The sequence below is a fragment of the Cucurbita moschata genome, unplaced genomic scaffold (assembly GCF_002738365.1).
Source record: "Cucurbita moschata cultivar Rifu unplaced genomic scaffold, Cmos_1.0 Cmo_Scf00016, whole genome shotgun sequence".
NCBI classification, from domain to species: domain Eukaryota; kingdom Viridiplantae; phylum Streptophyta; class Magnoliopsida; order Cucurbitales; family Cucurbitaceae; genus Cucurbita; species Cucurbita moschata.
This window is the reverse complement of record NW_019268532.1, coordinates 126,821-150,737: the sequence shown is the minus strand read 5'-3', so window position 1 is coordinate 150,737 and position 23,917 is coordinate 126,821. Positions and strand designations below refer to the sequence as shown.

The following is a 23,917-nucleotide window of genomic DNA, read 5'->3' as shown; positions in this document are numbered from 1 at the left end:
TTTTTTTTTTTTTTTTTTTTTTTTTTTTTTTTTTTTTTTTTTTTTTTTTTTTTTTTTTTTTTTTTTTTTTTTTTGGACGTTACAAGTACCATGGTTTCATCTCAACCTTACACTGATATTGCTGGTTTCCTTCTGGTCCTTGAACACAGATGGAAAGACCATGAAGTAACAGATTCTTACACCAAGTGACTGTGATGAGACGACACTGACCAACGATCTTTGTTTGATATACTGACATAAACACACTCTGACCTGACCTGATTACTGAAGCTGGATCATTACTTGGCCTCTCCCCATATGAGAAGCAAGCAGGAATTCCGATGGAGTCATGCATGGCTTGGTACGAATCCAAGAAAGCTGATTGTGCTTGGAAGTTGAAAATGGAGTTTGTCTAAACTAGCTAAAGATGATCACAGTAGAAAGCAGAAAGAAGAAGGCAGAGGGAGAGAGAGGATCAGAACTAACATATTCATTGCCACCATCTCAGAGATCTACTTCATGAATATGCTGACAAGGAAGTTCTTGGCAGTTTGTGATTAGCAAGCGGAAAGAACTCATTATCTGAACTGGCAGCTCAGAATGTGGAAAGGTAGGGACGAGGAAGAAGGAACTGGACGCATTTTATAATGGAAAAATACCTTCTGTAAGCTGTGTTGAGCATTTCCATGTGGAAAGGAAAAGATAGACGACTACAGAAATAAAACTATTTATTCTGCTGTACAACTGATTTGGCCTCAATAATGGTCATTAACGCCTCCCATTTCCATAAATCAGAACTTTTGTCATGCACGGTAAAAACAAGACAAATCCCATTTCATCCAATGTGAAAATCCCTCAAAAAAGGGAGGGGCAACAGAAAATCCCTCAACCATGTGAGTGAGTGAGTGAGTGAGTGAGTGAGTGAGGTAAAAAAGTAGGTTTACTATGTGGGCAGTGTTTATCTATAATTTAATGTGTTCGAGATTTGTATTTTTCACCTGGGTTTCTCCTCCACTTTGCAGTGGAACTGTTGGGAAAAGTGACTTGGCAAGGAATCTGAAATATACATAATGTGGAGATATATAAAGATCACTGTAGTTTAGGTGGCAAAGGAAATGGTCCAGCGTCAGTATTCACTTTATGAGTAACAACAACTAGGATTACTTTGAAGGTATAAAACAATGAAGCATAACCCCACTTGTCTGAAGCTGAACATGAAGCATACACAGACAAACCGAAAAAAATTACCAGCAGCTTCAACTTCCCTATATCCGAATGCCTTGAGAATCATTGTGTGTGACAATAACCAAGTTCAAATTATTATGTTGGCACCATCATCATCCAACAATTTTCAAAATGGCTCAAGATTGAAAAAATATATATAAACAAAAGGGTCTTGAGAACCTAAGAGTGCGTAGAACAAAACAAGGGGGGACATTTACTTGATAGTAGAAAAAATCAGAATCTACCCGGTTCCATACTTGGATAACTGAAATGAAATACACAGATCTGCTTTCCGTACAAGTTTTTCTGGCTATCAATGCAATGGGTTATCTATTATCCTTTGATAACGCCAGATCAAACAAACTTACGAACATTCTCAGACCGACTCTCGCACCTAAAGTGGCTTAAGTCGACAATTATTACGGTAATGTCATCCAGGCTACCTCTACTTAGAGCTAGATCTACAAGTTCCTTACAAGCAGCCACAAGTCTACTGGAAGTGGGTCTCTTCCTATAGCTATCATTATTCTCCTTAGGTGAAGATTCTGTCTTCATCTTTTTATGTCTGACCAACGATATTCTCCTTGATTTTGTTCTAGGACTTTCAATTTCACAAGAATAGTCATATTCAGCTTCTTCAGAGCTATCCATTGCCTTGTCACAGATCGGAGATTGGTCCATCCCCCCTCCTTTCGGTTGCGTGACCAAAGAAACTCTCCGCAGTTTTGATGGACTTGGGTTCACAGAGCAATGGGCATGGCTAGTACTTCTCAAGGAACATTTTGGTAGCCCAAAACTTTTATCCATCAACCTCAGTCGTGTCACGACATCAACGGTCTCTTGGTTCCCAACCTATGAAAATTTTGACCACTTCAAAGTTAATATCAATTGCCAAAACAACACAAACCATCTGTCACAACATCAACAGTCTCTTGGTTCCCAACCTATGAAAATTATGTCAACTTCAAAGTTTATGTCAATTACCAAAGCAACAAAAATCGTCTGTCCTCTGATTGATTTGATATTCAAAAATCAGTTTCCTTTTTGAGCAGGTTAACCCACTACTGAACAACTCCCCATGTAGAAATGAAGTGATTCAACTTGACAGATTACTTAAGACTCGCATCTATTTCATCTTTATGTTCAAGTTTATTCCCTGTTAATGTCCCAAGGACGCAGGTTTTACTGCAGGTAAGTTAACTTGTGAAGGTCAATCAGCTGCTCTCCTAATTTAGTATCTCATTATCATCTCAGGTCAGGAGTTCATTATGTTATGCTTCCCTAATAACTCAACCTACTTGACTACTTTAACATATGGTCCACAGAGTACTCTCACGTGATACATTTAGCTGAATATCACTGAAAGATAAGGGGACCAAGTACAGATGCGTATATATGTGAGTACATATACATTGCTTTAATAGTTTCTATTAAAAAGTTATTTTGCAAACAATCAGTTTCAAAACTACTTCCTAATACAGGTCTTGCCAAAAGATGATTTGACTACAACATATCGGATATGAACTATTGAAGAGATAATTCAACTTCTTTGGTTTTCTTTTATATAGGATTCTTTCAAATCATCTTTTGAAGAGCTGATTTCAACTTGTTTGGTTTTTTTCAAATTGATTCTCTCTTAAACTCGGCACTGGAAAAGATTTCGTACTTCATTTAATGAATCATCTTTTAAGAAGAACTTCATTCAGAACAATCAAAAATTTAAAAATTTTATTCCAAATTAATGTATTTTCCAATCTTCTGTAAGAACGCAATATTTATTTTCAGAAAATGAAGGAAACTCATCCATACCTTTTCCCATAATCCATCAGTGGCTAGAACAAGAAATTCCATGTCTTCACTAAGAAGTAGGACCTTTGAATCAGGCTCTGCCAGTACCCAGTCCTTCAAATGAGCATCTCCAATGCTTCTAGAAACAGAAAGAACTCCATGAACTCTCCATGCCCCCCTGTGAATCTCAACGTATCCACCCTGCATCACAATTTAGAGTTCTCTACCATCACCATCATATGTACCCATGAGAATCAAGTTCATTATGTAACCTTTTATACACACTATATTATATGTACCTTGTTCTCTATTCGTTTCCTTTCATCCTCCTGTTCAACTCTATGGTCTTTTGTGACTGCTTCAGCTACTCCTCCTCTAGAAAGAACAGCCCTACAATCTCCCAAATTGGAAACAACAAGTTCTTCTCCTTGTATCAGAGCTGTGACACAGCAGACACCACTGCCTAAACCCTAGAAAATTAAGGAATTTTTTTTTATAAAGACAGTAGTTCTAGATAGACAAGAAATTGCAACGTGAGGAGAAAATGTAGCTCCATTTGCAAATTACCAGATTCAAGAAGTCCCCGTCCGTTTTCAAGAAAGCAGCTTTAATTGCTTCCTCCTTCTGTGCAGATTCCGTGCAATTGGCCACCACTTCAAGTATGTTCTTGTGCAAATTTTCTGCAACAAATTTGGCTGCCTTCCTGCCTCCATGGCCATCATAAACGCCAAAAAAGGCCTACAAAAATAAAAGACGATTCATGACAGAAGTAAATTAAGGTGTTAGTATTTTAAGAGAAATGAAAGGTCCATTACATCATTGAAGTGGCCTTTCATGCAAGAAATGATCCTGTGAGTGTCTTCCATGAACCTCTTCTTGCCCTTGACGGAGAAAACCCCTACATGATCCGCAAAGTCTGCAAACAACAATTTAGCTCATGACTCAGACGGGAATATCCTAATTCTCCACACAACGAAAAAGAAGAAAAAAAAACGAAAAAGCTTAGGTGTGAACAGAGTATTTGAAGTTGGCCATTACCAGGGGAGGAGAGGGAATCGGTTCGGGGAGTGGTTCCTTCAAGTTTTCCGGCTTGAATCTCTCGTAAGACGTTAGGGATCTCAATCTTGGGAGGTCTTTTCCGCTTCAAGCAACAAGAGGAGTCGTTAAATCGCAAGCCAGAGGTTTGGTCCCTCATCTTCTTGCTCGACTGTTTTCGAAAGAGGATTACTGCAACGGCTATGAAGAAGAATGTGAGGCCAACAGATTAAATACTGAAACACACACACACACACACACACACACTTCATTCACGCGTTGTCCGTTGGGACGAATATTAAATCACCTTTCCAATTTAATCGCTCAATTTCCTTTTTTTTCTTTTAAAGTTCATATGACTTAGATTTTAATTATATGCTTTTTTTAAAAAAAATTACTATCAATTTTACTTTTTTTTTTTTTTTGGCCTATTCTCGTGACAGTTAAAAATGATATGATGGACTAAATTTATTATTAACTTTTTAAGAAAGTTAAAAAAAAAAATATTTAAAAGTTTGTAATTAATTAGGAGGTGTAATTTAAGAAGTCAATTAATCATAAATTAATGAAAAATGTAAGAACCCAGTTAGGCAGTTACGGTGCGAAGACCTGGTTGACTGTACACATTGGGGTTTCGAAGAAAGGCCGTGGTTGAAACTGAGAAGCCAACCGGATCTGTGAGCCTTCAAGATTTCAACGCGATCCACTTCTTAGTTCTTCCAGATCTTGCTCCCTTCGTCTGCGTTTCTTACTCTCGGTTACTCTAACCTTTTCACTTACTTCTCTCTTTCATCTCTTCTTTTTCTTCTATTTTCCCTTTCACCTCCTTCATCGTCTCTCTATGCTTCGTTTTCTACTTTTCCCTAAATTTTGAAGTCTTCGCTTAGCTGAACCAGTGGGAATCTTTAGTTTTGAACTTCCAATTCTTTACCAACATTATTTACTCATTATTTCTGTATTTCCTTCGTTTTGGGGGTTGACTTTTCTGGTTGGAACCAAATGGCGGTTTCAACAATTGGATACCGATTGAAGTTGTTCGTCAGTTTTGCAGATAGAGTCTGATGTCAATTTGGGCCTGCTATACTCTAAATCCAGGATTGAGGTTTGGATGTTAATATGGGCAATCCGTTGCGAAGGTCTATAATTCTATCTTTTCTTCTTAGAGATTGTTTTATCGAGTATGAAGCTTATTAATGGAATTTGCCCCTTTTTGGTTGTAGTCCCGCCAGTAGAGTACCCAACGACGCCATGACCATGAAGCTTATTGTTGCGGCATTTGTGGGAGTAGTAGTTGGCTGCTCCATTGGATTGTCATTTCCCGTGCTTTCATTAACTAAAGTATCACCACTTGCCCTCCCCCTCTTTAGGAATAAATGCTTTTACTACTGTTTTTCACCCCTTCTGTCTACGTTCTAGCAGTGCCCTGTTTCTTTCTTTCTTTCTTTCTTTCTTTTTGGTGGATGCAATTATATGTGTTGTTAATTTGGCAGCTAAATCTTCCCTCCAATATTTTTCCGACTGTTGGTCTCGCATATCTTAATGGAAGATCAAGAAGCTCAGACCGCTCCAGGGAGTTATTTCTTGATGGTCGGCCCCTTGTGAAGAATAGTCATAGCAACTCAAACCAAACACGGATATTGAATGGAACATCAAAGGTCATTCCGTAACTCTTAACAAAATCTCCATCACTTGACATGCCTTTTGAATAAAATATTACATGATGTATTTTGTAAATCTAGTCTTGTCCTTTTCTGAAAGAATTTTAACGAAGATATGGACACCGATGAGACTAACATGTGGTGTGTTGAGTGAAATTATTCAAATGCATATCATTTCAATTTTGTTTGCAGATTTGGGCCCCATCAAATCCCCGAGGTGCAGAAAGTTTACCTCCAAAAATCGTCTCTTCTGAATCAGATTTGTATGCACGTAGGCTGTGGGGCAATCCTAGTGAGGTGTGTATACTACCGAATTATGAAGATGAAGTTTATGTGACCTAATTTGCTAATAATAGCTGTTTAATGCTAATGTCCTATACCTTTGCTATCGTTAGGAATTCGGATCACATAATGGGGTTGTTTTAAGATACTACTTAGCGTAGTATTTTAAAGTTAAAAAGACTGATCAAAATGACATTTGCAGGACCTGATCACCAAGCCGCAGTACCTTGTAGCTTTTACCGTGGGTTACAATCAAAGATACAATATTGATAGAGCAGTCAGAAAGGTCTGTATATGAGTGTTTGTGTGTGTGTATATATTTGTGAGATTAATTATGCTTCTCAACAGTTTTCAGATCAATTTGTTATCCTTCTCTTTCATTACGATGGACGAACATCAGAATGGGATGAATTTGAATGGTCTAAGCGAGCCATTCATGTTAGTGCTCGTAAGCAGGCCAAGTGGTAAGGAGTCATTACCAATTCTTTTTCATACTGGTTTTTATTAGGGAACTTAGTTCATATTCTGGATGATGTATATTGTGTTTTAAATTTAGTTTTCTGAAATTCTGCCAAGGTGGTATGCCAAACGATTTTTGCATCCTGACATTGTTGCACCATTTGACTACATTTTTATTTGGGATGAAGACCTTGGATTGGATCATTTCGATGCGGAAGAGTGAGTTTGCCATGCTTTGGATTGAATATATTTTGTGTGCCCTACTCCTATCTCGTGTCTTAGCTAACACTAAATAATTGAATTCAGATATATAAAGCTAGTAAAGAAGTATGGATTAGAAATTTCACAGCCTGGTCTTCAACCAAGTAAAGGTTTAACGTGGCGAATGACAAGGAGAAGAGATGGAAGTGAAGTTCACAAGTAAGAGTACTAGGAGTTTGAGATTCAACTTTTTTCCATCAGTTCAGAATAATTATATTAATTATATTGAATTTGGTTCAGAGAGACTGACGAAAGACCAGGATGGTGCATTGATCCTCATTTGCCTCCCTGTTCTAGGTAAAATATGCTACTACTTTGAATGATCTGATTCCAGAAGTTGTAGGTTTCTTTTCTTATATACAACATTTACAATGCAGTTTTGTTGAGATCATGGCTCCAGTTTTTTCCCGTGAGGCATGGCGTTGTGTTTGGTATATGTTACAGGTTTCAGCTGGTTTCTGCCCTTTTTTCAAATGATCCCAATAGAGTTCCTCATCTTCTTCCACTGATGTATTTTGGTTTTTGGTTTAGAATGATCTAGTCCATGGATGGGGTCTTGATTTCCTCCTTAGAAGATGCGTGGATGTGAGTAGCCTAACTTCGTCTCGTCTTCTTATTTGCTTCGAACAGCATCATTAACCTTGATTTCTTTACAAACAGCCTGCACATGAAAAAATTGGGGTTATAGATGCCCAGTGGATTGTTCACCAAGGGCTGCCTTCGCTTGGAAGCCAGGTAAAGGAAATAATTGGTTGCTAACAGTTGAGTTTGCAGAGTAGAAGATTTAGCTGCTAACTACCTCCTCATTTTACTTTTCCGCTAGGGAGAATCAAAAAATGGAAAGGCAGCATGGGTAGGGGTATGTGATGTGAATTTGTTTATGTCAACCAACAAAATCTCATCATCATCTTCACTGTTGTTTACAATTGTATGCATGTAGTGATATGTTATGGGAATTTTGATAGGTGAGTGAACGGTGTAGAAGAGAATGGACAATGCTTCAGAGTCGGTGGGTAGCTGCGGAGAATGCATACTTGAGTGATGTTGAGGATGGGATCATCCCTTCACCTTAAGTAATCCATTAGAGAACAAAGCCGATAGCCATTAGAGTTGTACGATACAACACGTAGTCTAGCTCAAAATTTAAGTTCACTGATATGGGAGAGGCAAGTTGTTGAGTCATTACTTGGATCAATTTTTTATTTGTACAATTCATTTTGTAACACTATTACATAGAATTCAATTCTGAAAGGCTTGTGGAATGTAGTTGATGGGAGATCTGAACTGTAAGGAAGTGATAGTTAGTGTAGCCATATGCAGCCTCTCAGTTCTGATTTGAATGACTCGGTTGGTTCTGAAATATGTGAGACTATTGTTTGTTTTGGTACCTCGAAGCTTCCCAGCTGTGAGACTATAACATGGCTTCATTTCATTATTACAAAGAGAGGGGGAATTTAAATGAAAGCTTTATAGGCATAAATGCAACAACAAAATTGATGCACGTTCACATCCAAATCTAGTATTAAATGAAGCGTTATACTTCATACGCTTCATATTTGTTTTTCTTTTACTCTCCTTCCCAACCCTTTTATTATTTCCCCCCCATCAATGCAACGTCTTCCTACCAACAACTCTCCCCCATTATTATTTTTCCTTCCTTCGCCTTCTCTCATTAATAGTGTTTCACATATATTAAGGTTCAATTACTCCTAATTTCGCGATGAGGATTCATTTACTCCGACCTAATTAAATGTAGTAATAATGATTATGTGCCACTTTATTATACGCCATTCATGCATGCCATGCAAAAAATAACTTTTTATTTTCTGCCAAATGAGAATATATAAATATTATTATTCATTTTTATACTGATGAAAACAAATTATAGGCAGCATTACAGAAATGAGACGAAGCTAGGTAAGAAAGGAAAAAAAAAATATAATAATAATAATAATAATAATAATAATGTGGAAAAGCTGCCAACGACGTTAAGGTTTAATGTTGTGATGAGGTCAAGCGTTTTCGAGTTGTGGTGCATATAGATTTAAGAGTTCCGGGCAGTGGAAAATATCATCCAGAATCAAATTCTGAGGATGCCCATGAGGCAGCCCAAGCTGAGGTGGTGGATTAAAGGCGGCGTTGAAGTTGTCCAGGATGTGGTGAATAGAGTCCGGGTAATCCAAGTTATCCAAATCATCCACATTGTTAGCGGAGTTATTGTCATTTTTGAAGGCATCAAGGGACAAGTCGGAGTTGAAATTAGTGGTGGGAGTGGAAGAATTGGAATGGGATTTGGGGAAGAAGCCGTGAATTATCTCCTCTAACAACCCCGAATCCGGGGAGTCCTCCTTGGGGAGAAACTCGGAGCTGGAGTAGTTTTGGTGAAGGGGGTCACCCAAAGACTTGGATATTACTGGAGTGGTACAATTAATGGAACCTGGGTTGAGGCTGGAATTGGAAGAAGGGAAGTTGAGGAAATCGCGAAGGAGAAGCATGTCCAGAGTGGGAGAAGCGGTGTTAATCTTGTGTGAACCGGACCACACAAACTCCGACCCACGATTAGGAGTGCAAAAACTGGGCCAATTGGAGGAGTTCACACCCAGGTGACGGGACAGAGAGGGGTGGGATTGTTTAGGTAAATTGAAGTGAGGGATTGGATAATCGGAGAGGGAGTGAGGCGGCGGCGGCGGCGAAGAAGGGTAAACGAAATTGGTGCGAGCCTTCAGGCCACGCATGGAGCGTGCGGCGCAGTCGTAGGCACGTGCGGCTTCCTCAGCAGTGTCGAACGTCCCCAGCCATCTTCTTTCTTTGGACTGAGGGTCTCGAATCTCGGCGGCGTAACGGCCCCATGGCCTGCGCCGAACTCCGCGGTATCTCATTGTGCCAGTGGAGTTGTGGTCTCGGAGAGTTCGCTTGAGAATGTTGGCGGCGGCGGTGGTGGTGGTGGTAGTGGCGGCGGTAGTAGCGGTGGCGTTGCACTTCATTTGGTAGTGGAGGAAGAGATTGTTATATGAGTTGAGAGTGGAGGGACATGGCCAATCCGTTTATGCGCCTGAAGAAGCCTTCCAGATGGTATGTTGTGTTTGGTGTGGCTGTGTTTGGGGTTTATTTATAGTAGGAGCAGAGGCGTGTGGGTCCGGGAAGGGAATTTGTTGATTTTAAAAATTCATGCATGGTATACAACCAAAATTAGAAATTTCAGCCAACTAAACAAATTTCTTATTTTAATGCGTATTAAAAAGATTTTTAATTCATTTAAAAATGGATTATTTGGAATTTTGAGATGTCCATCAAGTTTTCTATTTAAATATATAAATAAACATTTTATACTTTTAAATGCATTAAAATACTTTATGTAAATGCATGTAATGAGCAATAAAATTACATATATAGTTAAATATCAAATAGGTATCCATTAATTTGTTAACATATCTTTGTATGGGAAAGCCCAAAGCAAAGCCACGAGAGCTTATGCTCAAAGGGGACAATATCATATCATTATGGAGAGTCGTGTTCGTCTAACCGATATTACCAATTTGTAGAATTATTTTTTACGTAACAGAAAATGGATTAGTATATGCATTTTCGTCCTTGTAAATAAAAATTATATAGTCATAAATACAATTAATTTGAGTAAAGATGAAGTGCAATAATAGTAAAATATATACATATAAAAATTGAAAGGCAGAGAAGGAAGGAGACGGCAAATTAAAAGAGGACGGACAATAAAATATTAAGGGAAACAAATTGCAACGGAGAGAAAAAAAAAAAAAAATGAATATTTATTATATTTATGAACCCTTCTTCCTTCTCATCAATTCATCTCTTTCATTCCATTAAATGCTTTTATTACTATTATTAATTTTCATTTCCCATATAATTCATAATTTATTATACTCGATTATACGTTAAATTGCAATAAAACATTTATTGATTTAAAAATTTTAAGGTTGAATTTTGTAATAGAAATTGATATGAATTGAATAACATAATATTATAAATACAACCAATACCCTAGTTGGCCCCAATACATTATAAATACAATCCAAATTATTTTGTTTTCAATTCAATAATGCACTCCTTTCTTCGCCCAAACAAAGCAAACAATTATTGGAATTATAGAGCTTCGCAATATCCATGCCCCATTACAGGTACAAATATATATATTTTAATATTTTTCTTCTGTTTTTAACTAATTTCAAATCTCATAAATGACAATTAATAAAAAGAATTAATAGGTACGCCACAGTTAGTGAAGCTACAAAGCCTTACTTATCATGCAAACCTTTAATTTAATATTAATACGTATAAGTATTAACTATTTGGGTACTCTAAAGAAAAAAAAAACAACAATAATTATTCCCACACACAATAATGCAATTGAATTTTAAAAAAAATTGTGATTATAATTTAATACTTAACAGTTATAACATAATTTTATGGACTTGTAACCTTTTGACATTTTTATAATGTATTATACTCATCATGATATTATAAGTTAATATAAAGGAAAGATAGCCTTCTGGTGCGCTGTAACAAAATAAAGTAGAGTAGTAAAAATTTTCACTATTATTTATTCATTTATGTATTTGTGTGACAGGTAGGTACTTGAATACAAATTAAAAGGGTGGGAATGTATTTAGGGAAATGTAAATGGGGTTACACGTGGCGATGTCCCATTGTTTGAACCCCCCATGCATGTATTCGCTATTAAATTCTCCTCTTTCCTCCGTTTTATTATATTGAATGGACATTAAAGGTTAGTAAGCTCCAATTTACTTTTCTTTTTATTATTATGTTTTTTACTTTTTAACCCCCATCCTCCTATCTGTCTCCATTCATTTCTCACTTCCTTTTGCCTCGCTTGTAGTTTCCAAGAAAGTGTGCATATTAAATTAAATTAAATTAATTTCAAGCTTTTTGGCACCCATGGGATGGTTAAAGCTGTATTTACACACGATAAATATATGCCTGCTACTACTCTACTACTACTCTATGTTTGTGTATTCAATAATGCTTACTATTAACTTTTGTTAATGCCCTCTTCTAAATCTATATAACCCTCTTCTAAATCTATAAACCATATAGATTGACGAAAACGAATTAAAATCAAGTTTTTCAAACCCTTTTTCGAAGCTACTTAATTTATTATACTCATACGACTCTACTACTCTACTACTCTACTATAGGTTAATTAAGTGTAATAATAAATTTTAAGGTTGAATTTTGTATTGAAATGGGTGTAAATTTTGAATAATACAATATTGGGTATATATTTTTAGTAGAATAATAACCATAGTTGGTCCCAATACATTATAAATACAATTTAAATCCTCAACTTCCTCACAGTTGCAAGGTACTGTCCCTTTAACTCAATAATGCACTCCTTTTTTTCTTTTTCATACTAACAAAGCAAACAATTATTTGAATTATAGAGGTTGGCGATATTAATACCCCATTACACTGTATGAATACATTTTTTTTTATAAACTATATCAATACTCTATATATTTTATGCATAAGGTGTAAACACGAATTAAATGAGTTTACGTACCATCATGTATACATATAACTGGGTCATTTTATAAATAAGCAATTAATGTGCCTTGCCCACAAATTAGATTTTTTAAAAAAAAATGAGGCTAATTTTTAATGTATGTAAGATTAAGATTACACGGAGGAAACAAAAAGAGATTAAATTAAGCGAGAGAGATTGCTAAGAAGAGATTAAAGTTGGTTTAAAAGCTTATCCATTATTGCGTGAGATTTGTTGGAAGGGGAAGGAAGGGGAGGGGGATTTGTTGGAAGGGGATTTGTTGGAAGGGGAAGGGGATTTGTTGGAAGGGGAAGGAAGGGGAGGGGGATTTGTTGGAAGGGGAAGGGGATTTGTTGGAAGGGGAAGGAAGGGGAGGGGGATTTGTTGGAAGGGGAAGGGGATTTCGGGATTTGTTGGAAGGGGAAGGGGATTTCGGGATTTGTTGGAAGGGGAAGGGAGAGGTGTCAGGGAGAGAGCTCTTGTATGGAAGTAAGCCCAGGCTCCCATGTGTATCCAGAGCAGGGTTTTGGCTTCGCGTGTGGTACCGACATCCGCCCACCCCTTCTGCTTGATCCACGTGCGTGCCCATTTGATGTGGGTGTCCACTTCTTCACCTTCCTTACGTAGAAATCTCTTGCAGAAGAAAACGAGTCATCCATGCATTCTGATTCTCTACTCTCGTAATCTCTGGCTTCCACCACAGCCGACACATCGGAACTCATCTCTTCTTGCGTCCCTCCGCTCATCTTGTTGTGCTTTCTCTTCAGTTTTTTTATGGTCGACAAAGGAACTACATAGTATTTGTGGCCTGGCACTAGATATTCTTCCGCCCTTATGATGGACTCGTGTGGCTGCCTGAAAACTTCAGGGCGTGCCAGCCACTTCCCCGCCGGCAGCTTTTCCAGCACCCTAGCGGCGATAACTGCATTGGGATAATGCTCCACTTTGCCTCCCGCATGGACCACTCTCACCAAAATCTGCTTCAATTCTAACGTACAATCCAGTGAAGGGCTATTCATTTTGTCTTGCCCTTCCAATTCTTTGCTTTTTGTGTCATTATTGTCCAGACAATCGGGTGACCCCAAATATGGAAGACAACTCTTCAGCATAGTTGGTGTAGGACTACTACTCATGAACAATACCGATGCCCCAAATTGAGCACGGTTGTAAAGAATTTTTATAATGGGCGGCCACCTCGGCGCAAGGGTGTGGGGGATGAAATCGAGGCTCACCAATGATTTTAAAACTATATAATAACGTAGATTACAAAGTGTTTTTCCATATGTTTTTCATTGGATAATGATGAAGCATGCCACTCAGCTGCTTACACATAATCTGCATGAGCTGTGTCTAACAATTCAACTTTTGATTGGTTTGGTTGCTTTGTTCGTCTGCCGCACAATATGGGTCCCAGCTTATTTTGATATATCTTATCATATGCTACCTGATGTTGTGGTTCATAAAAGAATTGATCCGAGTCTTTCCTGAAGCCCCTTTCTTTCATGAACCAGAGTTCTGAATACCACCTTAATATCCGCTTTGGACTCGTTAGGATTAGATTTGATTTAGTTATATCTGATTTGATTCTATAATGCTGTATAATAACCAATTTCATTTCAATAGAATGAGAGATTTCACTGAAGGAGAAAATGATGAGACAATGAAGAGGGAGGGGAGCAATCTGGCCAAGTTATTTGAGTCAATCAACGTCATAACAATAAATATAAATGTTTCATAATTAATAATAATAAAATTAATGCTTTTTTAGGTTTAATCATACTCTAAATTTGAATGAATTTTAAAATGTTTGGAAGTTTATAATTTAAAAAATTAAAAGAATAAATTTGTAATTTAGCGTGACTATAAATATGATTGGCGATTTTCTAAAGCAGGAGAGGGATTGTTGGGAGGGAAAAGAATGGCGGGATTTGAAGGCGGGGAACAGAGCAAAGAGGAACCGGAGATGCCATTTGCTGCCATTAGAGACCAATGGGAAGTTCAATTTTCTCGCTTCGTTTGCTATCCAAGCACCACATCTACATCCAACGACACCGACACCGACACCAACACCAACACCAACACCAACACCAACCTCCGTCCTCTCCTTCTTAATGCCCGACACCGCCCTCCTCGAGGCACATGGATCTCTTCCTCTTCCACGGCTGTCCTGCAGCTCCTTCACCATTGCTCCGCATCTGATTTGATTCTTGCCGTACGCTTTCGAGATAAAATCCTCGTGAGTTCTTTTTTCACTCCTCTCCAAGTTCAACTCGTAATCTGTATGTGCCGGTAAATTTGTCGGAGACTAAATGCTTGCTTCGCTGAATATTATACACTCGCTTCTTCAGATTCCTCGAATCGTGTCCTTACCGCATTTTATGAATTTCCTATTACATTTCTTTAGCCATTGCTTTAATTCATGCAGTTTCTTATTAATGTTCCTGAAATCAACCTGATCATGTTCTAATTTCCGCTTAAGGAGTTGGTCTCTTGTTTGATTTCTTCCGTTTCCCCCCCTTAACCTCCCTGCATGGATGATTACCTTCGAGGCTGCATCTTGACCTCATTATATACGCTTTAACCTGTAGTTCATTTATTATACAACACCAAATACTATGGAAGGTGAGATATCCTACTTTGTGAATTATGCTTCCTCTGGCAAATCAAATGCAGCACCTTATACTGAGTTCAGTCGTTTAGCACAGTCCAAAGTATCAATCTAAGACACGATTTCTATTATTTGGATGCGTTTTTCGCAATGGATAAATCATGTCTTATTTGCATACTGATGTAGGAAGAACACTACCTCTCGAAGCTGCATTTCTCTTGGCCTCAGATGTGCTGTATCTCTGGTTTTCCACCCAGAGGCACCAGAACTATATTCGGAAGTTATAGAGATTCAGCTGACGAGGCAAGTCATGATATGTTCATCAGATTTTGTTTGTCTGTGGCGCCACGGAATTTCAAATAAAGTAGTTTTCTTATGATGAGTTTGAGTTGTTAAACCCCACAACTCACAAGGGCACTGTTTTTCTTGGCAGATCCAAAAATTTGCCCTAAGATTTTCAACATCTTGCGAAATTGATTCATTTGTGAGCATTCTCAAGGTATTTATCATGAATTCCTTTGATGGCACGGTTTAATGGAAGATATTTGTCTACTAAAAGCTAGCTGCTGCTATTGTGCTTTTCTCCTGTTTCAGGAGATGTCGAAGGATGCAAGAGATATACAACCAATAAGTTGCGATTTTGGATCTCAGATTTCGTCTGAGTTATTATGTTCAAATACAAATAGGCCGTCTGACAGGTAAATGGAAATTATCTAATAATCAAATGCATCATTTTCTTTTTACAGCCACAGACTCAGAGAGAGAGAGAGAGATTTGATGTATCTTATGTTTCCAGCCTCTCTGAAGAATTGAGCAATTCTACCGTGCTCCAGCCTTACACCCCTGAAATGCCTTTGAGCTTAAAAGATACTGCAGAGAAATACTCACCTTCTCAGGAAAATGTACATGTTGACCACTTAGAAAGCATATTTGCAGCGTTGCCACCCAGTTTCACGTCTATGGTATCGAACTGTTCAGATGTCAAACAAGGTAGATGCCATGACAAACTTATAGCCAAAAAATATTTCAAATCATTGTTATTGATCAGTTCCCTTCGTTGTAAGGTCCAACTGCGACGCCACCATCTGCTACAAAGGATAATGATCTAAAGTCTCAAATCATGGTATGTTTCATTGTTACCAAATGGAATTTTCTTTGCGATACCCTCTATTAAATGGTTTGATCTAATATTGAATTTTTTCTTGAACTCAATATTGTACATTTCGTATCATCATCGTTGGGTTTTTATCTTTTTGATTTTTTTTTTTTTTTTTGGGACAGAAATGTATGGAAGATTCTTCCTTTCAAGGTACGTTTATATCAACACTTGTCTAAACTTGCAAATGTTTCCATGACGCCCTGCATTTTAGGAACTGTTTTAGTCGATTCAAGATGGTAGAGTTAGTTCTGTGAAATCTTGCACCAGACTGAAAGACTAAGCTTATGGTTATAACTAAACTCAACAGAAATCTTAACAAAATTACTGATACTTAACGGAAAATGCCAGAAATAGAAATGAAACACATTCCGGAGGTCCAATTTCAGAATACGCATTTTGTTTGTTTTATCTGATTTATTTTCCTTTTGGGCTGGGCTTAGTTTTCTGTTAAGGCTCGTTTCTAAGGCCCGTGGAACCTATCAAAATCAGCTGTGTTGGGCCTATTTTAAGGCTTTTCTCCCGTATATTTTTCAGTCAGCTCAATAATACACGACATTTGTTCCAAAAATAATAAAATTAAAAGATTAATAATAATAAAAAAAAAAAAAACACACAAACAACAACGTCTCAACAATCAGATGACGTTAAAACAGCCAGTAACATAATTTTGAAGTGCATGTCAGCTTCATTAGATTAGATGCCAAGGTTAGGAAATGCTGGGAATTTCTCTAGCTTACCATAGCAATATCTCTAGAAATGCGCCTTCTTTACTAACGGGATGCAATTTCAAATAATACATTTCCAATTCGAGAAGTAAATTGTTTATTCTTATATAATACACTGTAATATTAAATACTGATCTGTTGGTTTAAATTCTTGGTGATTGCTAGATATGTTGAACAGAGTTGAGAAAATTGTCGGCGAAATTGGAGGTGATTTGGCGCTGTAATTCTCAGGGTAATGTCCATAATACTTGAATCCTTAAGATGTCTTTCCATTAGCCCCCATCGGCGGCCATATTATTTTCGCACACACATTATTCTAGTTTGCACTTATATACGGAATATTTGAGTTAATTTGACATCTCATAGGCCTCTTATTATTAGAATCCAGTTTCAATTGTGAACTAAGATTCCCTGGAGGATGCTTGGAAAAATCTTAAGAGATAAAAAAGATGAAATTAGATATTATATAATTTGGTCAAAAAGAAAATTGGGAATTATAAAATTGGTTGGTCCTAATTTGGGACGAGAAGGTTATGAGATGAAATCAAGTGGATTGATTGGTACTGACTACAAGAATTAAGAAATAATAGAATTAATATAGATTGGTTTGCCAAATAAGAAGAATGATAAACTAAACCACCAAACATGGACGACAGAGGCATTGCCCTCACATCGCCCTGGGGGTTGCAAATACAAATTAGGACCAAACCCATAAAACAAAAACAGAAAGACAATGAATTTCAGTAGTCACTCTTCAAACAGTCGGATGGCGTTCAGCCTGTCCAAGAAATCCTCAAAAACATCATCGCTACTAAGCATGCTTAGTCTCAAATACTTGGCATCAGCTCCAAAACGCTTCCCATTTCTCCCCAATATGTTATACCTTCTTAGCAAGCTACCACAATCCTCAGTCTCCTCATTGCACTTCAACCAAGCAAAAGCTGTTCAAACTCACATTAACAACATGCTTTATGTCACCATCTTTATCCTTTAACACAAATTATTAGAAGCTGAATTTAAATCCAGCTCGGACGACTTACCGGGATATGGTTTTGTGGGACGTCCAAGAAAAAAGCAGTGTTGCTGTTCAAAGCTGGGAACACTAAAGAGATCACTGCTTCCAATTGCCTCTCTTAAACTCTCCCATCTTTGGGCCATGAGACGGTTCCCATACTCAAAGAAGTTGTTTGAGGAATTCAACCCAAATTCTTTGTGCTCATTGCACAACAATTCCATTATCTTTGCTGTTCTGAATTGCGAGTCTTTTGATACCCCAATTGAGTTGAGCTCTATATATTTTGTCATTTTTATGGCCACCTCTCTGTCCTTAACAAGTGCCCAACTTCAAAGACACAGAAAGAAACAAAGACATACGAGATCAGATGCATTAATTGAATGATCTCGTCTTGTGTTGTTGGGGACACATAGTCCATTGTAATTATAAAAATGTAAATAAACACCCACCCAATGCGGGAGCCAGCATGTCCGGTGCATTTGGAGAAAGTGAAATACATAAGATCATGATCGGCCGGACGATTGATGGGCATGAACTGGGGCCAGTAATAGGCCAAGTCATGGATGAGCTTGCCTTGGCCGCAATCCTTGACCACTGATTCGCGCAAACTGCCATTTGGGTTGTTTGGGGAGTTGACCACTTCTATGAATGGCCCACTTTTATTAGCGTTGTACTCATTGGCATCCCCCGCCCATTTGTAAAGCCTCGAGCACAGGTAGTCTGTTTCTTCTGGATAACACTGCTCCAAGAAAGTAAACGATTCATTCAGTTACATTACATTCCGCCAACAAGCTGATGTGAAATGATGTAAATCCAATTACAAATTCGAAGGGAAAAAGAAGAAGAAGAAATAGATATGTGATGTGATGCGATGCGATGCGATGCGATGCGATGTGTAAAGTGCATAAAAAGTGGGGGAGGCTCTGATTCTGACCGAGTAGTAAGGAGCAGCAGAAACGACATTAATGGGTTTGAGGGAGGCAGGGGTAGACAGAGCATAAAGGGCAGCCTGGTAGAGCTGGGTGGAACCGGTCCCCACTACGATATATCGGTCATCGACCACGGCGTTGCCGACGAGTCGATGCAATCTGACGATGGCGTCCTCCAATTCCGGCAACAAAAACCAGCAGACCTTGCCGGGCTTGGTGGCGGCTTTGTAGCTCATCAGCTCACACCCTGGGATCACGACCCTGCACTTGTCTCCCATCCTCCTCCAGTATGGCTCGAACACGGTTGGGTTCCCCCTGTCAGTCACCGCCAACAGAATTAATTTAATAACAAAATGTGAGATTAATTAAGACCGAGAGAAAGAGGGTAATGGAGGTTACGGATCAAGATCAATGAGCGACAGGTTGCCTCCGAAGCCATTGGATTCAGTGGAATGGTTGGTTGTTTCAGCTCCACACATCCTTAATCTTTCTTCTTCTTTTGTTTCTGAACACAGAGAGCAATTCCAAATAACAATACAACGGCTTAACCGAAGTGGTGGGGTCGAGTTATTGGATTTTTGGTGTGTTCTGCCTTTCTTTTGGGTGCGCTATTTATAGATAGTTCATCCGAGTGTTTATAGCCGATGCATATGGATTCCCATGAATTTAAATGCTGTAGACAATATCAAATCACATGGTGGAAGTAAATATTGGTTAAAGCAAGAGTTCAAAATGATTAGAAGCGGTTGAATAATTGTGGTGTGTATGAGGAAGAATAAAATAAATGTAAGTTTGGATTTGACGGTAGTTGTTTGGCAGAGCTGGTCTCACAAAAATGGATGCCCAAAAGACACGGGGCCATCCCTTAAAAAAAACAGACTAGAGTTCGGACCGTGATGGAATTGGGCTCGAATTGCTAGTGTTCTTTCTTAAACAAACCCCATTAGAATGTGGATATGATTTGCAGTTGCAGAATTAGACGATTAAAGTGGGTATGTCGATGGAAATGCGACAAAGGGTTTGATCGACCAAGTGGCGATGCCATGCCATGCCATGCCATGCCATGTGCCCCTATCCACTCCTGAACCAACCATTCAACACTGCCATGTGCCCTCTTAGATTCTGTTCCCCACCCCCCTTTTTTTCTCTTATCAGAAGTCAGAACAAACTTCTTATAATCCTTCTTTGATGCATGTGATACTAAGTTAACGAACTTCTTCTAATCTGCCTTCAATACGTAGATATTACTAAATTGTTTTGTTCTACGTTTGAATAATTCTGTTTTGTTTTTTGTTTTGTTTTTGAGCTCTTGAGAAGCTCAGGCTGGTACTGCAAATTGATGGGCCCAGGGAAGGAAAATGAGGAAAACAAACGTAGAAACTTTTTATTTACATGAAAGGGGAAAAAGGGAGGGGGGGTAACTACAGGAAGAGGCAAATGACTTCTTGTTGGAATTCCCTAGCTGTAGACTCTGTAGTGCTATTGCGATCAGCAGTAAGAGCGCCTATGCGTGAGCTTCGTTAGGCAAGGTTGGAGGGTTCTTCCTGAACACATGTTTTCTACAACGTTCAAATATGCCATCATATATGAGATCAAATTGAACTCCTGCTCTCTCCCGATTCACTATGAACATTATGTGATCACCTTCAATGATCTTGTAGTACCTGCAGTTTCAATCAAACTTGACATTAAGATTCAGCTCGAGTGTTCACATTTCCACGCAAAAAAGAGTAACACTTGGAATGCGTCTTCTGAAAGTAGTAGAAGATGGCAGCATATGATAATATGTCTCTTCTTAAGTTGTAGATGATCAGGAATGCATTTCAAGAAAAAGTGTATATGATTTGATACAAACCTCTTTAAACATCAACATCCCAGACTGTCAACTGGGTTTCAAATAAGGATACGGAAAATGGCAAGGAATTTGAGATGTTTCAACTTACCAGATGCCAGGTTCGAGGGGTTTACAATCTGAATCGTTTACGACATGACGACTTGGATGCTCAACTGGAAAACGTGGGTGAGTCATGGATATGGTGTTAAGCGCACCATCGTTGTCTTGCCAATCTTCATCTCTGCACAAGCACCACTACCATTATATTCTGCTGCCCTGATGCATTATCTTTTTCATAAATCAAAACGAAAGTTGAAGGGGTTTTCCTGCTACTTATTTGTTCACACACCTGTAGTCTTTGTAAGGTGGCGCGACATCGGAAGGGTGGCGCCATTGGCTCATCTGCAGAACTCTAATAAAAAACAAGGGATGGATTCTAAATATGCTTGATGGAACCGTGATCCCTAAGATCTTCCTAGTACATTTGGTTACATAGTTAAAATAGTACGTGTTAGGAAAGGTCTGTAATTGGTTGTTGAGATGGATGGAACCCTGTATGGTAAGATCAGGGAGGATCCAGTCTCCAGACGCAAACGGACCCGAATTTCCCATGAGGCAATCAAGAAGACCCCAAATACCCATTTTCTTCCACGACATGTTAAAGTGATCAAACCCAAAGTTATAATATGCTCTCAACCAGGGAATGTCAATCCAATCATATACTATAACGCCCAGGCGGCAGAACTGCAGCAGGGATATAGACTTCATTGATCTCCCATCTTCCGGCCTGGAACAAGTTGACATGAAAGGGGCTAAAATGGTTTATTGGATTAGTTTGATCATATTGGCTGTTAACAAGATCAAAATATTACGTCAGGATGCTAATCTGTGACTATTCTAAACAGTCAAAGCACTTGGAAACTTGGCGAGAAAATAATGTCATAATAGCGACAGACAGGAAACTTTTTTGGGCCACAAGCTTCAAAAAGATATGACAGTTGATAAAAAACGAAGAAGAAGTTATGTTGGTGGAAAAGATGAAAGTGGGTAAGGAACTTACTGCATCCCATCCAAGTAGGTCCTGGTAGTCCCATTGAATACTCCTGATAAGGACGTCATGCTTATTACCCAGTTTGCATTGGTATTCTCATACCCCTTGAATGCCTGAACCAATGAGTAGGTTTCAGATATGTGTTATTATCTACAACCATTGAACTCTGTGTTTCCCTAACCTTGTCGGCGAGCATTTGCTGGAGTACTCGAATGACCTGCGCTCCGGCAGAATGGCCAACAAAGTGAATAGGATGGTCTTCATCCCATTGAGGATAGTGTCCTGCAAATACCATTTGGGATCAGAAGATAAGGGCTGCCGGGCTGCTAGTGTGCTATAGAAGCAATTGTTTTGAGGTAATAATTTAGGTTGTAGAAGGGAGTTAAATATGATATGAAACCTGGTTCATAAAGTCGCCCAAATTGAGAGTGGCCATAGGCGTTGCTGTGTTCTTCCCCATAATCGACTCGTCCGCCTTTGAGATAATAGAACAATTCGCGAGCCCTGGCAAAGGAAAACGAAAAGGGTTGAGAATGAGAAGCGAAAAGGGAAAAGGGAATGAAAGGGGTGGAAGATTGGGTGACCTATCATAAATGCTGGTTAAGGATCCTAGATCAGGGACAAGCACCCTATCGTCTTTCTTCTCGGCCCCCGCAAAGTAGGATAAAGATCCCAATCTCTGCGGAAATGGAAGGGAGGCATAATGAATGAGGGGAGAAAACAAAAGGAGAGAAGAAAGGGAAACGCAGAAAAGGAAAAGAAAGGAAGGGAGGCATAAGGAATGAGGGGAGAAAACAAAAGGAGAGAAGAAAGGAAGGAAGGCATACTCCTTGGCCAAAACCAAAAATTCCATGGACTAAGACAATGGGAGGGAGAGCGTGGGGATTGGGTATTGTGGTTGCAGGGAATCCCTGATGGACGGCAACTTTGGGGGAGGGGGAGAAGAGGAACTGGGAGAGATCCCCCGCGACGGCTGTGCTAAAAATGTAGAAGGCATACACCAAATGAACAAGAGAGGTCAAGAATAACTCCGTCAAAAGCAGAGCATGAATCCAGAGGGTAATCATGATTATGGCTATGCTTTTGATTTGAATCGAAAAAGAAAAAGCAGAAGAGAGGAGAGCCTTCTTGTTCAACCCGAGACGAGAAAGAAGAGAGGGAGAAAGAAAGAAGAGAGGGGCAGGAAGAAGACTCTTGTGGAAATGTGGTCGAATGTGAGTGACCCCGCAGAAGCAGCAAATATATGGGGAATGTCCTGTCCTCTCCTTTCCTGCTCTCTTAGACCACCAAATAAAAATATATTAATATTAGCCAATCAAAACACACCCATAAAAAAGGCGTTTCGGTGATACCTCCACGTGTTTCTTCTTCTTCTCTTCTTCTTCTTCTTCTTCTGTAAAATCATTATTCCTCCATTACTCCTCTGTAAAATTAGTGAGTTGGGTTTTCCGTTGAGAAAGAGGGTGTAATTATTTTTGTTTATATAATCTCAACTTCAGTACAAAGATACATGCCCCAACCCTTCATCATTTTCAACTTTAATATATCTTTTCAAATTCCAATCCTTTATTTATTATTAATGATGTAATGTTTCATTTGTAATGTCTCATTAGTAATGTCTAAACTGCTGATATTGATATTATAGTAAAAATGGTGAATCAAGATTTACAACTTTATGATGTAACAAAAACAAAAAGAAGAATTGTGTCAAGGACACCTCTGGTTTCGCCCAGGTCCACCGTAGTAAAAGTAGTTGCCCCAGTCGGTGTTCATCCCTGCTTCAATATCATAGCACTCCGGATGATCCGCCAATACCATCAGGTTTGTTAATGGAACCAAGCTGTTGTCCCAATCCACCACCTGCAGCTTTCGGAAGTAGGAAGCTTTTCCGAATCCCTCCCCGCCGAAGCGCCCACTTCCCATCTCCGTGCTGGTGTGGAATCCGGAGGGGCTTGAATTCACCACCTCTCCCCCGAACTGCACCATGGTTGCATGCTGTTGCAGATGCGTGAATAAGAAGGACGGCCAGTATCCCACCAGTACTCCCGCTCCGAATTCCAGCCACCAGTTTCCATGCTTCGGATCCTACACCCCCAAAATGTTAATCAGACGCCTAACAAATTGGGACAACTACCTTAGCATCATTATGTCCAATCCCACCTTCCAAACCATCAAGCTGATGTCGAATTGACCGCCATCCAACGAAGACGTCGGAGATATTGTGGCCCCAATGGCCACTTTGTTATTTGTTTGGACAAACCCCGAGCATAGCAGATTGTAACATCCGGTTGCTTGGTATGCGTCCGACTGTTGCAATTCATCTCAATGTCAAATCTCAACCCCACAATTCTTTTTTTTTTTTTTTTTTTTTTTT

General features: G+C 38.9%; 7 protein-coding genes across 11 annotated transcripts in view; 2 read left to right on the top strand and 5 right to left on the bottom strand.

The window, feature by feature from the left end:
* Nucleotides 1-1,336: 1,336 nt before the first annotated feature.
* LOC111454513 (probable protein phosphatase 2C 14) lies at nucleotides 1,337-4,258 on the bottom strand. The gene is made up of 6 exons (XM_023096009.1): nucleotides 4,030-4,258; nucleotides 3,807-3,907; nucleotides 3,559-3,729; nucleotides 3,291-3,461; nucleotides 3,013-3,192; nucleotides 1,337-2,055 (listed from the first exon to the last, which is right to left on the bottom strand). Exons 1-6 carry the CDS (start codon nucleotides 4,184-4,186, stop codon nucleotides 1,558-1,560), a joined length of 1,278 nt encoding a protein of 425 aa, XP_022951777.1. The 5' UTR covers nucleotides 4,187-4,258; the 3' UTR covers nucleotides 1,337-1,557.
* Nucleotides 4,259-4,615: 357 nt separating this feature from the next.
* Nucleotides 4,616-8,073, top strand: LOC111454667. Of its 4 annotated transcripts, none has more exons than XM_023096162.1 (15): nucleotides 4,616-4,783; nucleotides 5,078-5,162; nucleotides 5,247-5,364; nucleotides 5,517-5,681; nucleotides 5,877-5,981; nucleotides 6,169-6,252; nucleotides 6,315-6,430; nucleotides 6,543-6,644; nucleotides 6,732-6,845; nucleotides 6,927-6,983; nucleotides 7,064-7,130; nucleotides 7,218-7,271; nucleotides 7,347-7,421; nucleotides 7,510-7,545; nucleotides 7,652-8,073. In XM_023096162.1, exons 2-15 carry the CDS (start codon nucleotides 5,143-5,145, stop codon nucleotides 7,757-7,759), a joined length of 1,221 nt encoding a protein of 406 aa, XP_022951930.1. In that variant the 5' UTR covers nucleotides 4,616-4,783; nucleotides 5,078-5,142; the 3' UTR covers nucleotides 7,760-8,073. The 4 variants fall into 4 exon arrangements, with proteins under 4 accessions (XP_022951930.1, XP_022951931.1, XP_022951932.1 ...); XM_023096163.1 differs by having other exon boundaries at nucleotides 5,070-5,162; XM_023096164.1 differs by having other exon boundaries at nucleotides 5,059-5,162.
* Nucleotides 8,074-8,571: 498 nt separating this feature from the next.
* On the bottom strand, nucleotides 8,572-9,747 carry LOC111454668 (ethylene-responsive transcription factor ESR2-like). The gene has a single exon (XM_023096165.1). It carries the CDS (start codon nucleotides 9,668-9,670, stop codon nucleotides 8,699-8,701), a length of 972 nt encoding a protein of 323 aa, XP_022951933.1. The 5' UTR covers nucleotides 9,671-9,747; the 3' UTR covers nucleotides 8,572-8,698.
* Nucleotides 9,748-14,138: 4,391 nt separating this feature from the next.
* LOC111454670 (protein POOR HOMOLOGOUS SYNAPSIS 1) lies at nucleotides 14,139-17,116 on the top strand. The gene is made up of 8 exons (XM_023096166.1): nucleotides 14,139-14,458; nucleotides 15,017-15,133; nucleotides 15,264-15,329; nucleotides 15,425-15,528; nucleotides 15,627-15,820; nucleotides 15,895-15,953; nucleotides 16,112-16,139; nucleotides 16,880-17,116. Exons 1-8 carry the CDS (start codon nucleotides 14,141-14,143, stop codon nucleotides 16,936-16,938), a joined length of 945 nt encoding a protein of 314 aa, XP_022951934.1. The 5' UTR covers nucleotides 14,139-14,140; the 3' UTR covers nucleotides 16,939-17,116.
* A 132-nt stretch (nucleotides 17,117-17,248) lies between these two features.
* On the bottom strand, nucleotides 17,249-19,894 carry LOC111454299 (L-tryptophan--pyruvate aminotransferase 1-like). The gene is made up of 5 exons (XM_023095732.1): nucleotides 19,058-19,894; nucleotides 18,664-18,973; nucleotides 18,179-18,468; nucleotides 17,755-18,056; nucleotides 17,249-17,655 (listed from the first exon to the last, which is right to left on the bottom strand). The coding sequence occupies exons 1-5, from the start codon at nucleotides 19,135-19,137 to the stop codon at nucleotides 17,462-17,464; spliced, it is 1,176 nt and encodes a 391-aa protein (XP_022951500.1). The 5' UTR covers nucleotides 19,138-19,894; the 3' UTR covers nucleotides 17,249-17,461.
* A 123-nt stretch (nucleotides 19,895-20,017) lies between these two features.
* The window catches only part of LOC111454300 (lipase), a 7,981-nt gene continuing 4,081 nt past the window's right edge, over nucleotides 20,018-23,917 (bottom strand). Inside the window, exons 2-9 of the mRNA XM_023095733.1 lie at nucleotides 22,371-22,821; nucleotides 22,128-22,222; nucleotides 21,944-22,047; nucleotides 21,725-21,825; nucleotides 21,553-21,656; nucleotides 20,842-21,279; nucleotides 20,602-20,733; nucleotides 20,018-20,322 (exon numbers count right to left, since the gene is read on the bottom strand). Of these exons, the coding sequence (XP_022951501.1) occupies nucleotides 20,163-20,322; nucleotides 20,602-20,733; nucleotides 20,842-21,279; nucleotides 21,553-21,656; nucleotides 21,725-21,825; nucleotides 21,944-22,047; nucleotides 22,128-22,222; nucleotides 22,371-22,610 (1,374 nt within the window). The 5' untranslated portion in view covers nucleotides 22,611-22,821 and the 3' untranslated portion in view covers nucleotides 20,018-20,162. The remainder of the gene's footprint in view (nucleotides 20,323-20,601; nucleotides 20,734-20,841; nucleotides 21,280-21,552; nucleotides 21,657-21,724; nucleotides 21,826-21,943; nucleotides 22,048-22,127; nucleotides 22,223-22,370; nucleotides 22,822-23,917) is intronic.
* The window catches only part of LOC111454297, a 3,191-nt gene continuing 2,442 nt past the window's right edge, over nucleotides 23,169-23,917 (bottom strand). For both annotated transcript variants that reach the window (XM_023095728.1, XM_023095729.1), the window contains 2 exons: nucleotides 23,704-23,850; nucleotides 23,169-23,628 (listed from right to left, as the gene is read on the bottom strand). In XM_023095728.1, the coding sequence (XP_022951496.1) occupies nucleotides 23,251-23,628; nucleotides 23,704-23,850 (525 nt within the window). In that variant the 3' untranslated portion in view covers nucleotides 23,169-23,250. The remainder of the gene's footprint in view (nucleotides 23,629-23,703; nucleotides 23,851-23,917) is intronic.

What these genes read in the sequence shown, in the direction of transcription:
- LOC111454513 (XM_023096009.1), bottom strand. Translation starts at nt 4,186, where the DNA reads ATGAGGGACCAAACCTCTGGCTTGCGATTTAACGACTCCTCTTGTTGC. An exon ending in TGAAAGGCCACTTCAATGAT is followed by an intron (nt 3,730 to 3,806) that starts GTAATGGACCTT and finishes TTATTTTTGTAG; the next exon opens with GCCTTTTTTGGCGTTTATGA. An exon ending in CTGATGGATTATGGGAAAAG is followed by an intron (nt 2,056 to 3,012) that starts GTATGGATGAGT and finishes AAATTTTCATAG; the next exon opens with GTTGGGAACCAAGAGACCGT.
- LOC111454667 (XM_023096162.1), top strand. Translation starts at nt 5,143, where the DNA reads ATGGGCAATCCGTTGCGAAG. An exon ending in TATTGAATGGAACATCAAAG is followed by an intron (nt 5,682 to 5,876) that starts GTCATTCCGTAA and finishes TTTTGTTTGCAG; the next exon opens with ATTTGGGCCCCATCAAATCC. An exon ending in GATCATTTCGATGCGGAAGA is followed by an intron (nt 6,645 to 6,731) that starts GTGAGTTTGCCA and finishes AATTGAATTCAG; the next exon opens with ATATATAAAGCTAGTAAAGA.
- LOC111454668 (XM_023096165.1), bottom strand. Translation starts at nt 9,670, where the DNA reads ATGAAGTGCAACGCCACCGCTACTACCGCCGCCACTACCACCACCACC.
- LOC111454670 (XM_023096166.1), top strand. Translation starts at nt 14,141, where the DNA reads ATGGCGGGATTTGAAGGCGGGGAACAGAGCAAAGAGGAACCGGAGATG. An exon ending in ATAGAGATTCAGCTGACGAG is followed by an intron (nt 15,134 to 15,263) that starts GCAAGTCATGAT and finishes TTTTCTTGGCAG; the next exon opens with ATCCAAAAATTTGCCCTAAG. An exon ending in CATTTGTGAGCATTCTCAAG is followed by an intron (nt 15,330 to 15,424) that starts GTATTTATCATG and finishes CTCCTGTTTCAG; the next exon opens with GAGATGTCGAAGGATGCAAG.
- LOC111454299 (XM_023095732.1), bottom strand. Translation starts at nt 19,137, where the DNA reads ATGTGTGGAGCTGAAACAACCAACCATTCCACTGAATCCAATGGCTTC. An exon ending in CATGCTGGCTCCCGCATTGG is followed by an intron (nt 18,057 to 18,178) that starts GTGGGTGTTTAT and finishes GTGTCTTTGAAG; the next exon opens with TTGGGCACTTGTTAAGGACA. An exon ending in TCCCACAAAACCATATCCCG is followed by an intron (nt 17,656 to 17,754) that starts GTAAGTCGTCCG and finishes GAGTTTGAACAG; the next exon opens with CTTTTGCTTGGTTGAAGTGC.